This window comes from Nicotiana sylvestris, chromosome 7 (assembly GCF_000393655.2).
Source record: "Nicotiana sylvestris chromosome 7, ASM39365v2, whole genome shotgun sequence".
NCBI classification, from domain to species: domain Eukaryota; kingdom Viridiplantae; phylum Streptophyta; class Magnoliopsida; order Solanales; family Solanaceae; genus Nicotiana; species Nicotiana sylvestris.
In genome coordinates this window covers 162886735-162905308 of record NC_091063.1, presented here as the reverse complement: position 1 = coordinate 162905308, position 18574 = coordinate 162886735, and the positions used below count along the sequence as shown (strand labels likewise).

The 18574-nt window shown below is 36.5% G+C and overlaps 2 protein-coding genes across 10 annotated transcripts; one reads left to right on the top strand and one right to left on the bottom strand.

Annotated features, from left to right (window-relative positions):
- Window positions 1-175: 175 nt before the first annotated feature.
- LOC104239589 (membrane magnesium transporter) lies at window positions 176-5170 on the bottom strand. Its single transcript, XM_009794263.2, has 4 exons — window positions 5032-5170; window positions 4896-4948; window positions 4690-4790; window positions 176-584 (listed from the first exon to the last, which is right to left on the bottom strand). The coding sequence occupies exons 1-4, from the start codon at window positions 5102-5104 to the stop codon at window positions 494-496; spliced, it is 318 nt and encodes a 105-aa protein (XP_009792565.1). The 5' UTR covers window positions 5105-5170; the 3' UTR covers window positions 176-493.
- Window positions 5171-5227: 57 nt separating this feature from the next.
- On the top strand, window positions 5228-18336 carry LOC104239560 (uncharacterized). Of its 9 annotated transcripts, none has more exons than XM_070150531.1 (16): window positions 5228-5281; window positions 8183-8386; window positions 8482-8534; window positions 9805-10072; window positions 10233-10576; window positions 10692-10977; window positions 11570-11637; window positions 12394-12642; window positions 13241-13316; window positions 15388-15464; window positions 15540-15589; window positions 15836-15920; window positions 16049-16147; window positions 16776-17105; window positions 17799-17926; window positions 18056-18336. In XM_070150531.1, exons 2-14 carry the CDS (start codon window positions 8221-8223, stop codon window positions 17007-17009), a joined length of 2055 nt encoding a protein of 684 aa, XP_070006632.1. In that variant the 5' UTR covers window positions 5228-5281; window positions 8183-8220; the 3' UTR covers window positions 17010-17105; window positions 17799-17926; window positions 18056-18336. The 9 variants fall into 9 exon arrangements, with proteins under 9 accessions (XP_070006632.1, XP_009792530.1, XP_009792539.1 ...); XM_009794228.2 differs by lacking the exon at window positions 5228-5281 and adding an exon at window positions 6421-6525 and having other exon boundaries at window positions 17808-17926; XM_009794237.2 differs by lacking the exon at window positions 5228-5281 and adding an exon at window positions 6421-6525 and having other exon boundaries at window positions 18077-18336.
- The last annotated feature ends 238 nt before the right edge of the window (window positions 18337-18574 follow it).

Sequence of the window (18574 nt, the reverse complement as noted above, 5' to 3'; positions counted from 1 at the left end):
TAAGCACTTAAAAATTTTGCAAAAAATATGCACCATCTGATCGTAGTTGCGCAATTACATATATTAGCTTGACAAGAATCTAGACATCTTGGGACCTATGACGTTTTAGAAAATGAGAGCTAGCACAGAATAAGGAGATATAGATCATTTTCTTCGTTCAACAAAAATAATGTCCTTAAAGAGGGTAAAGAACATAACTCCTGAAATTATGAAAAACGGGGTAATTATACAGTTCCAGTGCTGAACTATTCTGAAAACTGAGTAACATACAAATAAAATCTAAGCAAGCAAAAACGGAAATATGTAACTGAGAAAAATGTCTCTCCCGCCTGCCCTCTAACAAGTACATTCAACTAGTGCTGCTCAAGTAATCGAATGCAGTTCAATATCAAAACTATCTAAAACAATCCTCTCTAAGCATAATAACGAAAGATGGGCTGGTTTGGAGGGTGACAATTTGTTGACTTCATGAATGCCGAATCTGTCCATCCCATCACTTCAATTTCAAGTCAGCTTCCAGAGGAAATATCTTTCCGCGGTGATTAAAGATCATGAAATCCAGATTGGCAGGCAAAGCGACCACCCTGCAAAATAGAGATATATGAGATATCTAATAATATAGACATATCTCGAACACCGTAAGTGCGAATGAATTGACTTCTGGTACCAATTCTCACTTGGCTATACGTGAACTTAACACACCAGAAGGATAAATGAATTGTTAAAAAGGGCAGTCTGGTGCACAAAGCATCCCGCGTTCCCACAAGATCCAAGGGGTATAATGCAGACAGCCTAATGCAAACATTAGTGGAAGGATAAATGAACTGTTGACCCCCCCCCCCCCCAAACCCCAAAAAAAAAATAGCAGTAGTTCTTGTTAGTCAGGGACCTACCAACTAACTTTAGCGTTTCTACTTCATTAAATGTCCTGAAAAGATACCCCAAAAACGTACTATTTCATGGAATTTAAAGGCGGGTCATGTAATTCAAATCTGGAGAAACCTGGAAAAGTACATAAATTTTTCACTGACTTCTTATTCAGCCCTTCAGTAATTAACTTTATAGATGCCATACAACCACAATGACATGGAACAAATGGTAACTATCACCTAGAGAGTTGAGAATCGGTCTTTTCTTAGATCAGCCTTGCCTTTGCTTTTCTTCACCTTGTCACTTGTCATCAAGCCTCCTACCCCGGATTTTTCAGTCAATTTGGAATAGACTCATCTCTAAGCTTCGATCTTCGTGAGAAAGACTCATGCCTCCGCTTATGGCTTCCATCCCACTCATATGTGCTCTCCTTTCTCTCGCCCTCCCTGACATTGCTTTTGCATCGCAAAGAGGAAGAAGGGTCTATGAAGAAAGATAATAGGGTGCTATATGTGTAAGTCTAAAAGAGCCCTCACAAATTCCAGTACCCAAATTTTCTAACAAGTCAATATCCAACTATATTTTCTAAATATCAAATATGCTTCCCATGATCTCTCTCTGCGTCATATTTTCTTTACATTGCTTACCCAAAACCACTGAAAATAAACCTATGCAAATTGGATTTGACTTTAAGAAAAACAACCATCTGCCACCCAGGACTTCGGTCTAGTGGTAAGAGTGCATCATATGCACATCATGGGTTTGAGCCTGGTATTTAGGTGGAGGGTAGAGGGGCAGGCCCATTACCCATCGAGTTTCAATCTTGCGCCACCCTTGGGATTTCTCAATTACCAAAAAAAAAACACACGAGAAAGACAACAATCTGATCATCTGTACTTGGGTGGTTAGGGAGTATAAGCAAGGGTTTATACGCCATGCATGGGTGTGGATAAAGAAGTTAGTCCTACCACATCAACATAGTAGTGATAGAAAGGATTCTGGGAATTTTTTGAAAATGAGGATAAAAAAGCTAGACCAAGAGAGAGACATCTTAGACTTGTTCACTGGAAAGACCTAGAACTAGTGAATACCTTTAAAGAGAGGGAAGGTTAATATTGCATGGCTGTATCCACAAGAGACTAAATGAATATGAAAAAAGGTCAAGGGATCGACAACACAACTCATAATTTGAGGTATCCTGCGGTAGATATAAGTAGGAAAGAGTCACCACAAAATTATGACCTTATGGATAAAGTTACAGATATAGAGAGAATTAATGATATTGTCTTATTAAAACCAGTGCGGCAAAAGAATACAATCAACCTCATTAGTGTCTATATTCATCAAGTATGATTAAATGAGAAAACTGAAAGCAAATTGTCTACACTCTATACTCAACAAACTGCATTATAAGGAAACCGATACTAAATTTCGGAAAAATATAGGTGTGTCCAAGTATCAAAATTGACCAAAACCTACTTTAAAGAGGGAATCACACTCGATAACATTTAAAAGTAAGTATCACAGTCAATTAGACTTCATCCTTGCCAAAAAAGTTGTCCGGACCAGGAGTAACTTTAAACGCCCAAAATAGACGGGTGGCTCTAGACGTGAAGCGAAAGTGTGAGGCAAAACAGAAGGACTGCTGCAAGCACCGAGGATTCTATGGGGGATACTAAATGGTACACACCAAATTGCATTTAAGGACAAGTTATTGAAGGAGGCGGCATTGGAGTTAGAAGCTAACACAGTTATCCAGTGGAAGAAAATGAATAGTTGCATTAAAATGTAGCAAGTGTATAGCTATATCTAAAAGTATAAGACCTCGACCACAGTAATGGTGACACCGGAATGATAAGATGCAAGGCCAATAAAGAAAAAAAAGAGTGGTATAGGAGTTTTTTTTTTTGAGAAGGAGCGGTATAGGAAGTTATCAACAGCAGTAGATGGAAAACCCTTTGAAGAACATAAGTTAGTGAAGAGAGAAGACAAGAAGGCGACTGACAAAGCACATGATAAATCCTTAGACGATACTAAAAGCTAGATACAAAGAAATGTATAAGCTAGCATGGTTGAGAGGGATGAGGGGTAAATATTTGGACAAAGTTGTATTAAAGACGATTCTCAACAAGTTATAATAGGAGGTAGTGAAATCAAAGAAAGATGGAGATAGTAATCTGATCACTTGTTCAACAGAAATCACAGGGATAGCTTTAAAGATTTATACGTCCATAACAAAAAAAGGTTAGCTCACTTGAAGCATTGTCTCCCCTAAAGTAAAGGATGCCATGAAATATGAGAGTCAGACAAGCATATGGTTCAAATGGTATCCTTGTGGAGGTTCTGAAGTGCCTTAAAGAAGTTGTAGTATGATTCACCAAGCTACGAATTTGTTTTAAGGAGTGAAACAACAACGAACATACCAAACGAATAGCGAAAGAGTGTACCTTGTGATAAATAAAAACGAAAGATATATTTAAAGCTGTTCAAACTTCGAGAAAAGAATGATAAAGCAAACATTTAGGGATATTACAAGAGTGACAGAGAACGAGTTTGGATTTATGCATGTTAGATTACAACAAGCGCTACATGCAAAAAAAAATTATGGAAATTTATAGAGAGCCTATATTTTTGCTATGAAAATTTATAGGAAAAAGGAGGATTTCCGCATGATATTCATTGGCCTAGAACTACCTCCAAACTAGCCTAGGAGCACTTCATGCACGAGGTAAGCCCTCGTCATTCATTGACAGAAAGAAAATGATATAGTTCCACTAGAAGTCTTGTGACCAGAGACAGATCCACGATTTTACTTCTATGGGTTCATGACTCATGACTAGGGTTCCAATAACTGAACCCATCACCTTGTTTAAGTTATAGGTTCATAGTTCAATATTTTCAACAATCCCAGTGGATTTTACATAGATAAATCGAGGTCTAGTGTAAAAGTTATGAGTTCAAACGAACCCACATCTATAAGGCTGGATGCGCCCCTGCTTGTGAGTGCTTGAGAAAAATGCAATTTATCTCAAAAGATAAATGCATAGAGGATATGTACAAGTGAGCATTCACAACTGTGAGACAGTAAGAATAGAGAGGCTATATTTTTGCTAAGAAATTGATGAAGTTTTATTAGGAGAGGAAGGAGGATTTCTACATGATACTCATTGATGGCCGAGGAGCACTTCATGAATGATGTAAAGTCCTGGTTATTCATCGACTTAGAGAAAGAAAAAAGATATAGTGCTAGTGAGTGCTTGAGAATAACAGAATTTAGTACGGTGCGGCCTAGTGGTCAATGAAGTGGGAAGAGAAACATGAGGTCTCATGTTCAAATCCCTGCAAATGCAAAATACACTAGGTGATTTTCCTATCTGTCTAACTCTTGGTGCACAGAGTTACTCGGCACCTGTTGCACGCAAGTTGGCCCGCCCACTACGTCATAAAAAACAAGAACAGAATTTTATATCAAAATATAAATGCATAGAGGATATGTACAAAAGTGAGCATTCACATCTGTGAGATAGCGGCAATAGATATTTCCATAACTGTGGTTTCAGTGTTTACACCAATGATCTATACCCCCTCAGGTCTGAACTCCAAAAAATTTCATTATGACAAAACAATGAAAAATGATAAAAATACACAAGCCCCAACCCCCCCCCCCCCAAACAACCACTGTGCTTCAGTCCAAACAAGTTGGGCTCAGCTATAAGAATTCTGATTGACCATGTTACTCTATTTAAACTACTTTCAGGATACAAATAAAAAATACAGAAAAATAAACAAGCCCCAATTTAAAAGAATGAGTTGAAGTACCTGTTTTCCTCAGATTGAGGATGGATTGACTTGAATTTTCCAGGAGCAGCAAGAGCAGCCCACAAGCATAATACTAAACTAACTATCAATTCCATCACAACCTGCAAATCATTATCAAAAACATAGTAGATCAATCTAAAGATTCAATTTTAATCAACAGTGGCAATTCTGTAAATTCAATAAAAGACTAATAAATGAAAATTTACGTTGATAGGGGGACCAGAAAACTCTTCCTCGGTAATCTTGAGCAAAGCTCTATCTGAAATTCAATAAAAAAATTGAATCTCTAAATAAATAAATAAAAAGAGGAGAAGAAAAGTTAAAGCAAAGGGGGGTTATTACATTGGACAGTGGAATAAGCAGCGTGAGATAGAATTAGAACGCCGATGACGCCAACGAGGAAACCGGCACCCATCTTGGTCGGGGAATAGATCGGCGGCCGGCGAGGGAGAAATTTGGACGGCGTAGATCGAGAGTGAGCTTGATTGTGGTGTTTGTTTGGCTTAGCTGGTTGTACTTTGAAGATTTAGCAGCTAGCGTGGATCCGATACTTACACAGTTACACCCGACGTAATTATTAGTCAGATAAAAGGTACAGTACTAAGTTTATTGCAGCACTAGTCCCTGTATTTTCACTATTTATTACCAACCGAATAAATCTATAAATTAAAAAGAATCTACAGATATATAATATATGAATAATTCATGTATTATACAAGTCTAACTGTACATAATCAACATATAATCTATACACACCGACTAGATTAAGTAAATAAATTCGGCCAAGTAAAAATCTTTTTTCCTCTTTTTTTTTAATTTTTTATTTTTCAATGACTCAACATTCAAGTCATGTTCTTTTTTTCTTCTTCATTCAAGTCATGTTGAATTTATGATTTAGAAGTAAGAAAAAAGAAACTATCCCTCAGCACACGTCTTAGGGGATTTTTTTTCACTTTAAGTACCATACAATAGTTATAATTCTTCGATATCAACTTAAATGGGTAAGCATCAAATTTTAAGTGAGTATTAGTGACATTATAACATGGCCGAATATAAATTTTGATACTAAATTTCACTTTTGGAATTCAAGCTTTTCGACAATGTTTGCTATTTTGGTGCTCATATAATCTAAAGCTAAATTAGTTCAACCTTACTTACTAACTTTAATTCACTAAAGTTACGAAGTATACTTGTTTGATCAGTTTAATTTAATTTTTAAGAAGAAAAAGAATGAGGGCGCATATCTTACACATCTTCACTCTAATTAGGCTTAGAGAAAAATGATTAATGTTTATTAGTTTGAACATAAAAAAATAACAACAATATACACATGCATTTACTTGTTTATTGTCCTTCTTAGTCACCCCATTATTTTTTCGTCACTATACACTTATTTGCAGAGTATAAGTCTCATTTTTGGAATTAAAATTGGATAAAATCATAGTAAATTTTAAACAAATAATTAGATCAATGCAATTTGAATTAAATTAGGGGTAACAAAATATCTTTAAATTTAAAATTAACAGAAGAATAACATTAAATCGTCTCATAAAGAAATAAAATCTTAGAAGAAAAAAAGAGTGTGAATGAAACGTTATATATTAAAGCTTATATTGAGGGAGGCGAGTGTAGTTCATAATTCTAGAAGGATGTATATGTATTATCCTAGAATAGAGAGGGACGTTATTGCAATTGGCTTTTTCTTATTTTTGGGTTTCTTTTCTTCTTCTTTTAATTCCTCCAACATATTATCTTCCTTCCTTCCCTCCCTCTCAAACAAACAAAAGACAAGCAGAAGTTAAAGGAACAGGCCACTGTTTATTTCAACCATTTCAGGTAATCCGAGAAACTTCGTAAAGTTTAACGCATTTTGCGTCACTGTTTAGTTTTGTTGGTACAATTAATATTCTGTCCGTTGTTTGTCACTGAAGTCTTTTTAATTTGTGTAGACAAATTGTCTCGATAGAGAAACTATCGAGTATTGGCATTAGGCATGTCCAAATAAAGATAATGTATACATAGGATTTTATAGACAAGTCGTTTGAGATTGTTCAGCTACCTTGTGATGCACAAAAAAATGGTAGCAGCGGCGGAGCTAGGATTTAAGTCAAAATATAAAGAAGTAAATACACTAAGAAGTCAAGGAATCCAGCATATAGTATATATACTACATAAAAAGAATTTACTTATCTACGCAATGTAATTTTCCAGCAATAAGGGTGGCTTCTCCACTGTCAGAAGTTTGAGCAAGTATATTGATGCACAAATTTGGCTTGCAGTTTAGTTAGTTTATTTTAATTAAGAGGAAGTTATTTATGCATTTGGGTAGTTTAAGTAGATGCAGTTAGTTAATTAGTTAGCTTGCTTAGACAGAAGCAGAGCCAGGATTTAAAGTTTTTGGGTTCTGGATTCTAGTTCATTTAAGTTATTGGGTTCTAAATTAATAATTTGTACATATTCGATAGATGATTTAAGACAAATACAGGATCTGGACGAAATCTAATGGGTTCGGCCGACCCCATAGGTAAAGAACTAGCTCCGCCCTGTGCTTAGATAGAGCAGTTGGATTTCTCATAGCTACTGATCTTTTAGTATAAGTACATGTACTTGTAGAAGGAATAATGAATACAATTCTTTGATTCTTCACTTGGATGATGGTATTGTGATGAATTTCTGCTTCAAAGCTTCTTCTCCAGGCCAAAAGTTACCAAAATGTGCTCAAAGATTGTATTTATACGTTTTGGCACGGTCCACATGAAATTTCCAGATTGCATTTTGCAGATTAACTTTACCGGAGGTTGTGCAGTTGCACAGCATCTTTAATGAATAACCTCTGCAGTTTTCTTCTGTTGAGCGTGCAGTTGACAACCATGCCACTGAACTGCATACGCATTATAATTGAGAACACCAACTTTCTGCCGGAACTTGTTATTTGGGAAGTGCTTGGTGGCCTTCCAAGTTGTCAACTGCATGACTTGTGGAATCATTGCAATCTTCATTCCATTTTTCTTCTGTCTTGCCGACACACTCCAAGTCGTGCGGCCATATGAAATGCTATATTTCATGCCTTGCTTACTTTTTAGCGTTTCTTCCCCTCATTGGCTAAATCCTTCTGGGACTGCAAAAAAATGATATTTTTCATCAGATAATATTTAAATTGCTTGCTAACAAACATGCAATACATTTAAAAAATAAGCATTTGTAACTTGATGTAAAATCAACTTATCAACAATTAGATTTTAGCAAAAACTCTTCTACCCCCTGCTCCCTCTCATCTTCTCTTTTGCAATTCTTGTTCAAGTCTCTCGGAAGTTTCCTTCAGCTGACTTGAGTAGAATAACCAGTTCTCGAACTGTCACTAGTTCTTGAATTAGGTGTAACACATTCTATGCAGTTCAGTCTGAAGCAGTGTTGAACCGTGTAACAAAATATCTGTAACATAACGCTGTGTTATTTATTTGTTTATTAATTATTTATTTCATATTTTTTGCAGCCTGTAGTTCCAAATTGATCGACAGTAAACAAGAAAGTATGAGTCGGGTTCTGAATTTCTTCTTAGGATACTCTTTACCAAGAATATCGGATTTCCACAATGGTTGTACAAAGTTTCAAGATTCGCCACAAATTAGATCACGTTTGTCTTATGGGAAGCCTTCTGCAGTCCAAAATTGTAAAAGGGTTCAATTTTCACCACAAGGTTATTACTAAAATTGCTGTTCCAAGTGATAGAACAAAAAGTCCAAAATCTTGTTATCCTTTTATAAGTGGTGTTCTCGATTTGTATGTTTTCAGCTTTAAATCTGGAGCTAGCTGCTTATGCTGATTTGCATTCACTTCCAGACGAGGTAATTTCAATAATTTTATTCTCCTTACATTTTAAGAAAATATTCGACAGTTGTTTGTCTATCTAAGTTATAGATACATGACCCAACTAGTGCATTACCGAGAAAATGATGTTTTATGCTAACATGGACTGTTGATAACTGTTGTTTCCTAATCCCCGATGTTAAAGACTTCTCCTTATCCAATGAACATACATATGATCCACATATTTTCTTGCTAACCACAAATCTGAATTAGCCTCATCTTTTTCCCTCTCCCCAATTTAATGTTTTGGCTTTGGTTATTCTATTGTATCTGTACTTCTATGCATTATATTCAATTGAATGAGATGACATTTCTCCTCTTCATATAAACTAATTAAAGTATTTGACTTCATGAATGAAGTATAGGCATATCGCGATATATACTGATGCAATGCGCATTTGCTATGTTAAATGATCTGAGATTAGAAGCAAGCCTATTGGAAATTGTGAACTTGCATATTAATAATTAATAAGTGCCTTAGTATCCCCTAACTAATCATTGTGGGCAATGTATATAACAAATGTTGTTAGCTGAGTTATTACTCGGATCCTCATTTCAAAATCTTGCATTTCGTCTAGGAGAAATTGTCGGTAAGTGAATATGTGCTCTGACCTTGGGTTGCATTTTAGATGCTTAAATCGATTTTGTTACATATGTTTAAAAGAGTTTAAGTCTCTGGATAATTTGGCTTTACTTTAAGTACAGGGATTGTTGTGGTTGTTTATCCGGTAGTATTATTAACTCACTTCTATTCAGTAGCCGCAAGTTTTGGTTCAACACTAAGGTCACGTCACGAGTTTGAGACCTACCTGTTGAACTAAGACAGGTATTTAAGTGGAGAAGGGCAGAGAGGTGGGCCTAGTATGCACTGAGTTTTGTAGCTAAACTACAATGAATTCCTCAGTCATAAAAAAGTCTTTTTCTACTGTATATGCTGTCATTTTCTGCAACCATTAAAACTTGACCTCCTAGTTTGAGTAGTGTTAGTTCAGCAATAAATTAGCAAAGTATTGATATATCAAAGTGCTCCTTTACTTTACCTGATACACTTAAGTAGTTAGTTTGTCATGCATATTGTTTTAGTTCATGTCCAAAAGAATGAAAGAGACACTGAGAAGCCATAATTGATTGAGAATGTAAAAAATATAAGAAACACGTAAAATATAACGTGACTATATTTATTGTTTTTTTCGTGTGCCATTCAGTCTGCTGTCTGTTCTTCTTACCCAGACAAGAATCCACTTTTAGGCTGAAGCTCGTGACGGAAGAGATTCAGATATCTTACCTCATGTTCAAACCCTTAGAAATTTTCCAGAGGAGGAACTAATGGGCAAAGTTGTCATGGTCAGATTGGATTTGACCATTCTGCTAAGGGAGCAGAAGAAAAAGCAGTCGCCAGCAGGTCGTGTAATTTCAACCATCAAGTATCTACACAAAGCCGGGGCAAAATTAATTTTAATAAGTAGCTGGAGTGCGAGAGCTGATTCACAGCTTCTGAAATTGGAACGTGTTGCAGGTTTACAAATTTCTTACTTTTCACTTATTGTTCATGCTGCTTCTCCCCATTCTAGGCAATGATGAAGGGACCTGCACTGACACGATAACTGTGTTTGTTTGATGTTAGCTAAAGATGTTTTCAATGGAGTTCAATTGATCCAAATATTGTGTTTCTTCAGAATTTCTATCGTCAGAACTTGAAATGGAAGTCATACCAGTGGAGCTTGGTTCTGGATTTGAGCAGTCTCAGATGGAAGATGGACATAATTCTGACATCCTTCTACTTGAGAACCTTTCTCAGTTTAAGCAGGAGCAAGCCAATTGTTCAGAGTTTGCACGATGCCTATCATCTGGGGTAGATATCTTTGTTAATGATGCATTTTCCCAATCACATAAGATTCTTGCATCAAATGTTGGTATTACCAGCTTCTGCTATGCCTCCATTGCCGGATTTCACTTTGATGAGGGAATGTCTCAACTGAAGAAAATAATCAAGATGAACAAAAGACCCTATTATGCAATAGTATGCATCTGAGAATCTTTTGCTTCAACATTGAGTAATTTTCAGGCTCTTGCTTCAAACGAAAAAGGAATTTTTTGTTCACAAATTGCACGTGATAATGTGAGATGCAATGCAGATTGGTGGAGCTAATCTCGCTGGGAAAGCAGCAGCCTTGCAATTTTTGGCATCTAGATGTGACGGTTTAGTCTTTGTTGGAGATGCTGCATTTCAAATCATGCATGCTTTTGGATTAGCTGTGCCTATGGAATTGGTGGAAAAAGAATCACTAGAAGCAGCCCATATGCTAATTGAGGCTTCAAAGGCAAGAGGAGTACAAATTGTATTACCAAAAGACTTTTGGTGCCTCAATGATCATTATCCACTACAGATGAAGATTTGTACTGCTAATCATATCATGGATGGTAAAGTTATCTCTTAATCTTCAACCTAGCCCCTAGGTCTGCACTGTTTTATGTGCCAGATTAAGGATCAAATGGATAAGAGAACTGAACAACTTTTAAAAAGTTAAACGAACTTCATTTAGTGGCTATTTTGACCATCTAAATTCTATTTGCTCCATCATAATGCCAGGATTAGCCACTAAATGTGAAGGTCACTGCTATTATCACTGATTTTGATCTCGCAACTGAAAATTTTGAAGCAATTTTAACCTTGCCATTTATCTTGCTCTCTTTTTGTCGTCTTCTTGGAAATGAGACTAATAATCACCTGATAATAAGCTTACAGGAAAAAGGGACTTCTCAGTTCTGTTGGGTGATGGGTTATTTCCAACATGCAATCAAACATCATTGCAATTGAAATTCCATATTGTTGTCCTTTGGTGAATGATAAATTTTGATCCCTCTCCGGCAGTTTTGGTCCTTATTTTGGAAATTCCATTTGCTTGAGTTTAAGCTAATTTCGTTTCTGAAAGTTTGAGAATATGTCTCTCTAGTATTTACCATTGGGACGATAGTTTTTGAGATATTTATGGCTTTCAAATGTGTTCCTTAGGATGGAAACCTGTTGATGTTGGACCCAACACGTTGGAGGAAATGATCTCCATGCTTTCAAGATGCAAGGTAATCCCTGAAGTTCCTTCTGCGCTAAAGGCCTAAAAGTAAAGGTTCTTGCTCAATTTTAGGTCACAATTTGGTGTTCTTGACTAGATCCATGAGAGTTCATAGGATATCTCTTGTGCATGATCGCAATTGTAGGTTTGACCTTTGATTTGCATCTACAAAAACAGTGTCAAAACTAATTAAACTAATCGTTTCCGCAGTAGTACTTTTGCGCCGCAAGTAACATGCTAGATTTTTCCTATTCTTTAGGGCTTATTTATTGCGCATAGTCTTACCCTTTTTTGCCTTGTCAAGCCTTCTTTCCCTACCATTATCATTGTTGGTGGTGCTGTTATTACAATGCTGACACAACAGTGTAGATGTCCTACTGTTGATCTAGATTTTACCTTTACCCATCTTTTCCTTTCATATTCTTGCTCTAGAAGCTGAAGTTAAAAGATAACTAGTAGCTTAGACTTCAGTAGCGGGTATTAAATTTTCTTGTCCCACAAATACTTGTGCCTATAATATAGGATGAATTAAATCCAAATATTTGAAATTTACCTGTTCAGTTCGTTTGTACAGGCTATGAGAATTTCTGTGATCTTATGTATTGAAATAGCTGTCACAGGGAACTTCTATGATCTTGTGATGATATAACTTGGAGCATTTGTTGTACGGTTTCTCTTGCTCAATATGATGATAATTTTGTTTTTGTACGATCTATTTTTTGGAAACAATAGATGCTCAGAGAAACATGCTTTCATTGTTTTTCAGAAAATTTTGTGGATTGGAGCTATAAAGTTCGCCGCATCAAATCAAGAATCTGCTGGAACGTCCAAATTGGCTGCAATGCTTTATAATCTTAGTCAAAAGAACTGTGATCTTATTGTGGTTGGCAAACAGGCATGTGAGACATTTGTTGGGAAATCAAGTTATGTAACGGTCGATTTGATTGAAAACGCTTCCATTGTCTGGGAGTTTCTGAAAGGGAGAAAGCTTCACGGCCTCTTGGCACTAGATAGAGTATGCTTTTTTCCAACTCAACATGCTGTGTTACACAAATTTTAAAAAGCTGAATCCAGCTTCCTCAAATTTTACGTAGATAGAAAAAGGAAATTGTGTTAATAGAGAAAAGGAGGTAGACACATGGATAAGGACAAAGATTTGACTCGATATGAAATGAAACAAGAATAAACAAGCTCATCAAAAGCCCCTTCCGTTCACATCTTGACCAATGTTTGCAATATTGGCTACATGTTATGTGCTGTCAAAATTATGACTATTCTTCTGCAAAGTGGAGCATACTAAGGGGAGCCGCAGAACCATATATCTCGGAAATATTTACTTAGAACAGTAATGCAAGGTGTCAGAGCCTTAATTCTCATGAAGGAACTATAGACCTACTTGCCACCAACCCCGACTCCTTTCCTGTATAACTGCTTACCATACGGCACACGTTTTTTTTGTCTTTCCTGCGTTCTAAATACTTTACCACTGAATTAAATTACTGTTAATAGTCCTCTTCGAACTTGACTTTGAACATGCCCACTAGTATATGAAGTATGCTTACCAATAGATGTGTATTAGCTTCAGAACTAATGAATGTTTGGCGTTTATGCAGGCATACCCATTTGAGTTGAACTGGGATGCTATATATACCAATACGACCCTACCTCTTGTTGTTGATGTAGGAAGTGGTAAATCTCTCTTTCCCCTGATTCCATCTTTCTCTACTTCTATCATATTATTTGGGTTTGAATATGTGCAATCATTTGATTACACCAGTAATCAATGGAGTAACAGCTCCATATTTACAATGAAACATAAAAAATTTACTGCCGGAGTGTCTGGAGGGACTCTAATTTAGTCATAATCTTATAGCCTCGTATATGTGAGCAATGAATCCATGGGTTTCCCCGTACATTGGTTATATCCCTGGAATAATACTGTTAAAGAGTTCTTACCCTTGAAGGAAGTTTAGAGCCCCTTGTTTCTCTGTTATATATATATATATATATATATATATATATATATATATCTTCAAATCAGCTTTATACTTCATTACACACCAGCAATGCTTTTGCTACACTTTCAACAACAAGAACAACTACACTTCAATCTCAAGCTAGTTGGTGTTGGCTATGTGAATCCTCAATGGTCATTTCACTCCGTTTGGAACTGTTTCATTCTACTTCTGATTAATTTGGGTTTCTCTCGCACTAGAAGTTTAACATTTTCTACTGACGCTCTAAAAAGATTAACAAATATTGCACTCAATGTAAGCGTACTTATATGACAAAGCCTTAATCATAACTAGTTGACTTAATCATAACTAGGGGTGGCAAAATGGTTAAAAGAAAACAGTTAACCACCCATATTATCCACTAAAAAATGGGTTGGATAATGAACTTTTTAAAAACGAGTCAAATATGGATAAGAACCATATTATCCATTTAGAAAATGGATAACCAATGGGTCTAACTTTTACATTTGTAAAGCCTCAAATTGGGGGTTCCTCAAGTTAGGGAGACTAAGAATTCTCCCAAAAGTGATCATATGCAAGAAGTCATAGATAATATGGTTAACCATATTATCCGCCGGTTAACCCGTTTTTTATCCGTATTAAATATAGGTTGGGTCGGCTAATTGATCCGTTTTTCATTACCCGTTTGACCCGAACCATATCCGACCCGACCCGTCCGTTTGCCGCTCCTAATCACAACTAGTTGATATCGCTCATATGGATCTTTTACTTACGTTGTCTTATTTTTCGCAATCTCCTTATTTCGAGAAATTGTAGGTCTTTGAGACAACTTTTTTCCTTATGATTTTAGGTCTAATTCGTTTCTTTTTAACACCTTCAATCATCATGGTTTCACAACTACGGGTTGGTGAATTTGGAGGTTGATAGGATATGGACATTGGGCCTAACTCAACCCCAAAAGCTAGCTCATGAGGTGAGAATTGTCCAAGCCATATAAGGAGACCAAGTCCCCCATCCCTTAGCCGACGTGGGAGACTCAACACTCCTGGCACGTCCAGGCCTACCAACTGGAGCGTGGACAATATAATATGGGGGCCCAACATCGGTGAAACAAAGAATTGGGATGAGTCCGGCTCTGATACCATGATAAGATATGGACATTGGGCCTAACTCAACCCCAAAAGCTAGCTCATGAAGTGAGAATTGTCCAAGCCATATAAGGAGACCAAGTCCCCCAGGAGACTCAACAGAGGTCTACGTAGGACATGACTGAACTATCAAATGACCTTATCTCATGTTATCCTCTATGCTTGCTACTTGCGCTTTACGTCGGATGTGTATTAATTATGATCTTGTATGACCGCGGCTCATCTTAAATCTGCATTTCTACAGCACCAGTCTTGCAGTGTGTCCCGATACAAGAGATTTGAGAAATGAGAGAGTATATGTTGAAACTTGTTATAGACATATAGTCCTTATAAAGATATAGTCCGTTCTTGGTTGATTGAGTTTTATATGGTAAAAAGATCCAACTTATAGTAAGAGGGAGACAGCCACCTGCGTTACTAAGATAAACTTTTTTTTTATATTTCCATTTCCTTAGCTTTAGCTACAATAAGCCCTTGTGGTTCGGCCCTTCCCCGGACCCCGTGCATAGCGGAAGCTTAGTGCACCGGGCTGCCCTTTTTTCCTTAGCTTTAGCCTGCATATCAAAATTACCCATGTTGTGCAGCACCAAATGACGTTATTAGTTGTTAGTTCTCACAGTTGAAACCAAATTACAGGCAACGGCTTATTTCCGTTCAGAATGGCAAAGATGAGGAAGGATTGGAACTTTCTTGGCATGGAGATGAATGAAAAGGTTGAGTCTTTTGCAGAATGTATATTCTGCTGCTTTCTGTCTAAGCTTAATAATTTGACTTTCCCCTGTTTCCAGTTGGTGAGCCGTTGTATTGATCATGTTTCTCAATCTGGCATGACTAATGGGTATGTATTTTTCTCCCTATTTAATTGCTTTATAAGATATGCACACGAATAAAGTGTTGTGTTTAATATCGGAGTTAGCAACCAATATACCTTATTTCTTTTAAATCCTAATTGCTGTTGAAAAATGTCAAAGTATCTGCCTCAAAAGCGCGTGCTCTAACCATTGCACTTGTATTTTAGCAGCAGATAGTCTTCTATTTTACGTGTTCTAATTTTTTTGTTTTCTTCTTTCATCTTTGTTTTTAGATACTTCATAGCAACAAATGCCACATCGACATTCCGGTCCATTGTTTCCAGTTACCCTGGTGATCTGGTTCTTGTGTCAATACAGGTAGGTGGCATTTTGTTGTTTCTTTTGAATAGAATCTAAGATACATATCAAAATGCCATGGTCAAGGCTGGCCATGTAATCGCTTGTATGTTAATAACAAGGAACAACAAATTTCCTCACAACTGCAGTGTCCAAATCCAGATTTCAATAAACCAGAATACCGATGGAGGATGGTGCAAAGATCATTAGTTGAAGCAATAGCAGACTTACTGGCTTCAGATGGAAAGGTAAAACTGCATCTCTGTGGTGCTGTGTCTCTGATATGCAATTGAGTCTCTAATTGAATTGTGATCAACTATGTGATTGAAAAAGCAACAAATTTTGACATGATTCAAGTAGTAACATAAATGATAGATATTGTTTAGAAGATGGAGCATGGTTTTACTCAACTCCAAAAGTTAGCTCATTAGGTGAAGATTGCTCAAGATTATATAAGAGACTTCTGGTTAAGCGTGGAGTGATCTCATCCACTCCACCACATTCGCCGGTGGTGATTACCTACCATATTATACATAGTCTAAGACTCCCATATAACAATCTCCGGTTATGCATTTTTTTTTTTTTTGGCAATTGGTTATGCATTGTTAAAAAGGAATAAGTCAACGAGAAGTTCTTACATTTCTTAACAAATATTAACTTGAAGGGTGGTGCAATCGATCAATAATGACTCCCTGAATTCACCTTTTTTGCCTCCCTTTTTTGTCCTTCAATGGTTTGATCTATAGGTTCAAATATTCATATTCATCATTAGATACACAAAGTGTGGCTTGGATAGCTAATATGTTTTGAGTGAGACAGGCACAAATTATATCATGAGCGAAGGATGCTAATCCAGATCTGTTCTCTTAAACACAGGTATTTCTCCAATCTGATGTAAAAGAAGTTGTAGTGAGAATGAAAGAAGAATTTATGAAATATGGTAAGGGCAAGCTCGCAGTGGTGCATGATTTGGATGATAGCACCAGTCATCAAGATGGGTGGTTGAAGGAAAATCCCTTTGGCATTCGATCGGATTGGGAGCAACATGTTATAGACCGTGGATCTCCTATGTACCGATTACTGCTATTGAAATCTTTGAGTTCTGGTTGAGATAGATGCAACAGGGTGGATTCACGAACAAAATCATTCTTAAAAGGACGTCTACAGGCCAAACTGTGGATGAGTGGCTATTCTTATCTCTCCGAGGTAAATTTCATGCTAACATTTCCATATCCTGGTTAAGTCATGAGATATAATGTTGCATGAAAACTATTCTTTAAACTCCAAATTGTAGCTATCTAATTATTTTCCTCGTTGCCTTAAATGCTATCTCGAGCAAAGAAGTGTTATCTCTGAATTCTATCTTTGATTTTCTCATATTCCGTCTTGCAGAGTTGCAGTTTATCGATGACAATAATATTTTCTTAATTTACATCTTTTCTGTCATGCAATTTAAGCTACAATTGTTGAAAACACATTTTGTTTTTCAGAAATTCTAGTTTTCCTTGTGCTTTTGGTTGTCATGTTATATTATCTATTTCTTTTCTGGGTACAAAATGATTACTAGAATCATTATTCTTTCCTGTGTGCTATGCAATTCAATTTGTCTAAATAGTGTACCCTCTAGTATTTACAAATACAGAAATATACAACTGCCTGGTAAAAATAACCTCGGAAGTCAAGATAAGGTACTTAAATTGGGACAGAAAGATCATATCTACAGACCACTTAATTTTCAATGAATATCCTGATGGAAGATGTGTGCTTTTGTGTGAATGTGATACTCAAGCAAGATAAAAATAACATCTGAAGTAAAGATAAGGTACTAAAATTAGGATTGAAAGATAATCTTATGCTCTTAATTTTCATTGAATATCTTGATGAAGATGCCTATCTCAGTGTTTGTAGAAAAATACTGTCCGGACCTCCTTAGATAGTCTCGTAGTTTGAACAGTGGGCACGCTGAAAAGAACGGGAGCTGCAATATGATACCAAAACTATCCACTGGCACCAAAGAGAGTATTCAGGTAGGGAAATGGAGCAGTAGGAGATTCGTTTCACCATCTTCTTCTGTTAACATGATTGCCTTTATACTTGATTCTTTCTACTCAAACTAAGTCTAAGAAAAGTTGCCCTAAACTTATTTATAATGGCAGGCTTTCCTTGGTATATTGTAGTGACCTGTTTGTAGCAGAAGATGACAGTACGATGGATGCCGATTGAGGCTGCTCAATTGTACCTGCAATGTAGTTAAGGCAGAGAAAGAAGCTGGGATTTCCATAGGAACAGAAAGAAAAAGATGCAGACACCAGAAGTTTCTTCCTTTTACTGAAGCAAATCATTCCAAGGCTTGTCATTCTAGTTTGTGTCACCTCACATGTTCCTTATCTCCTCATCTATGTATCTATGGCTATGGAAACATTAATCTTTAGTGTTATGTTATAGTGTGTAGCATGAAACTTAAGGTTGCTGGACTAACTAGCCCGAAGATACTCACATGGTGTAATATTGTTCGTTTTGGGCCAAGCTCACACGGTTTTTCCGAAAAGACCTCACACCATTAAGATACCAATGTAGAACTTGATGGGAATAAACCTCCTACAGTAAATAATATTCACGGTAATAAAAGCGAAATAATAACGTAGCACCGAGATACGGTAATCAAACAAGAATAA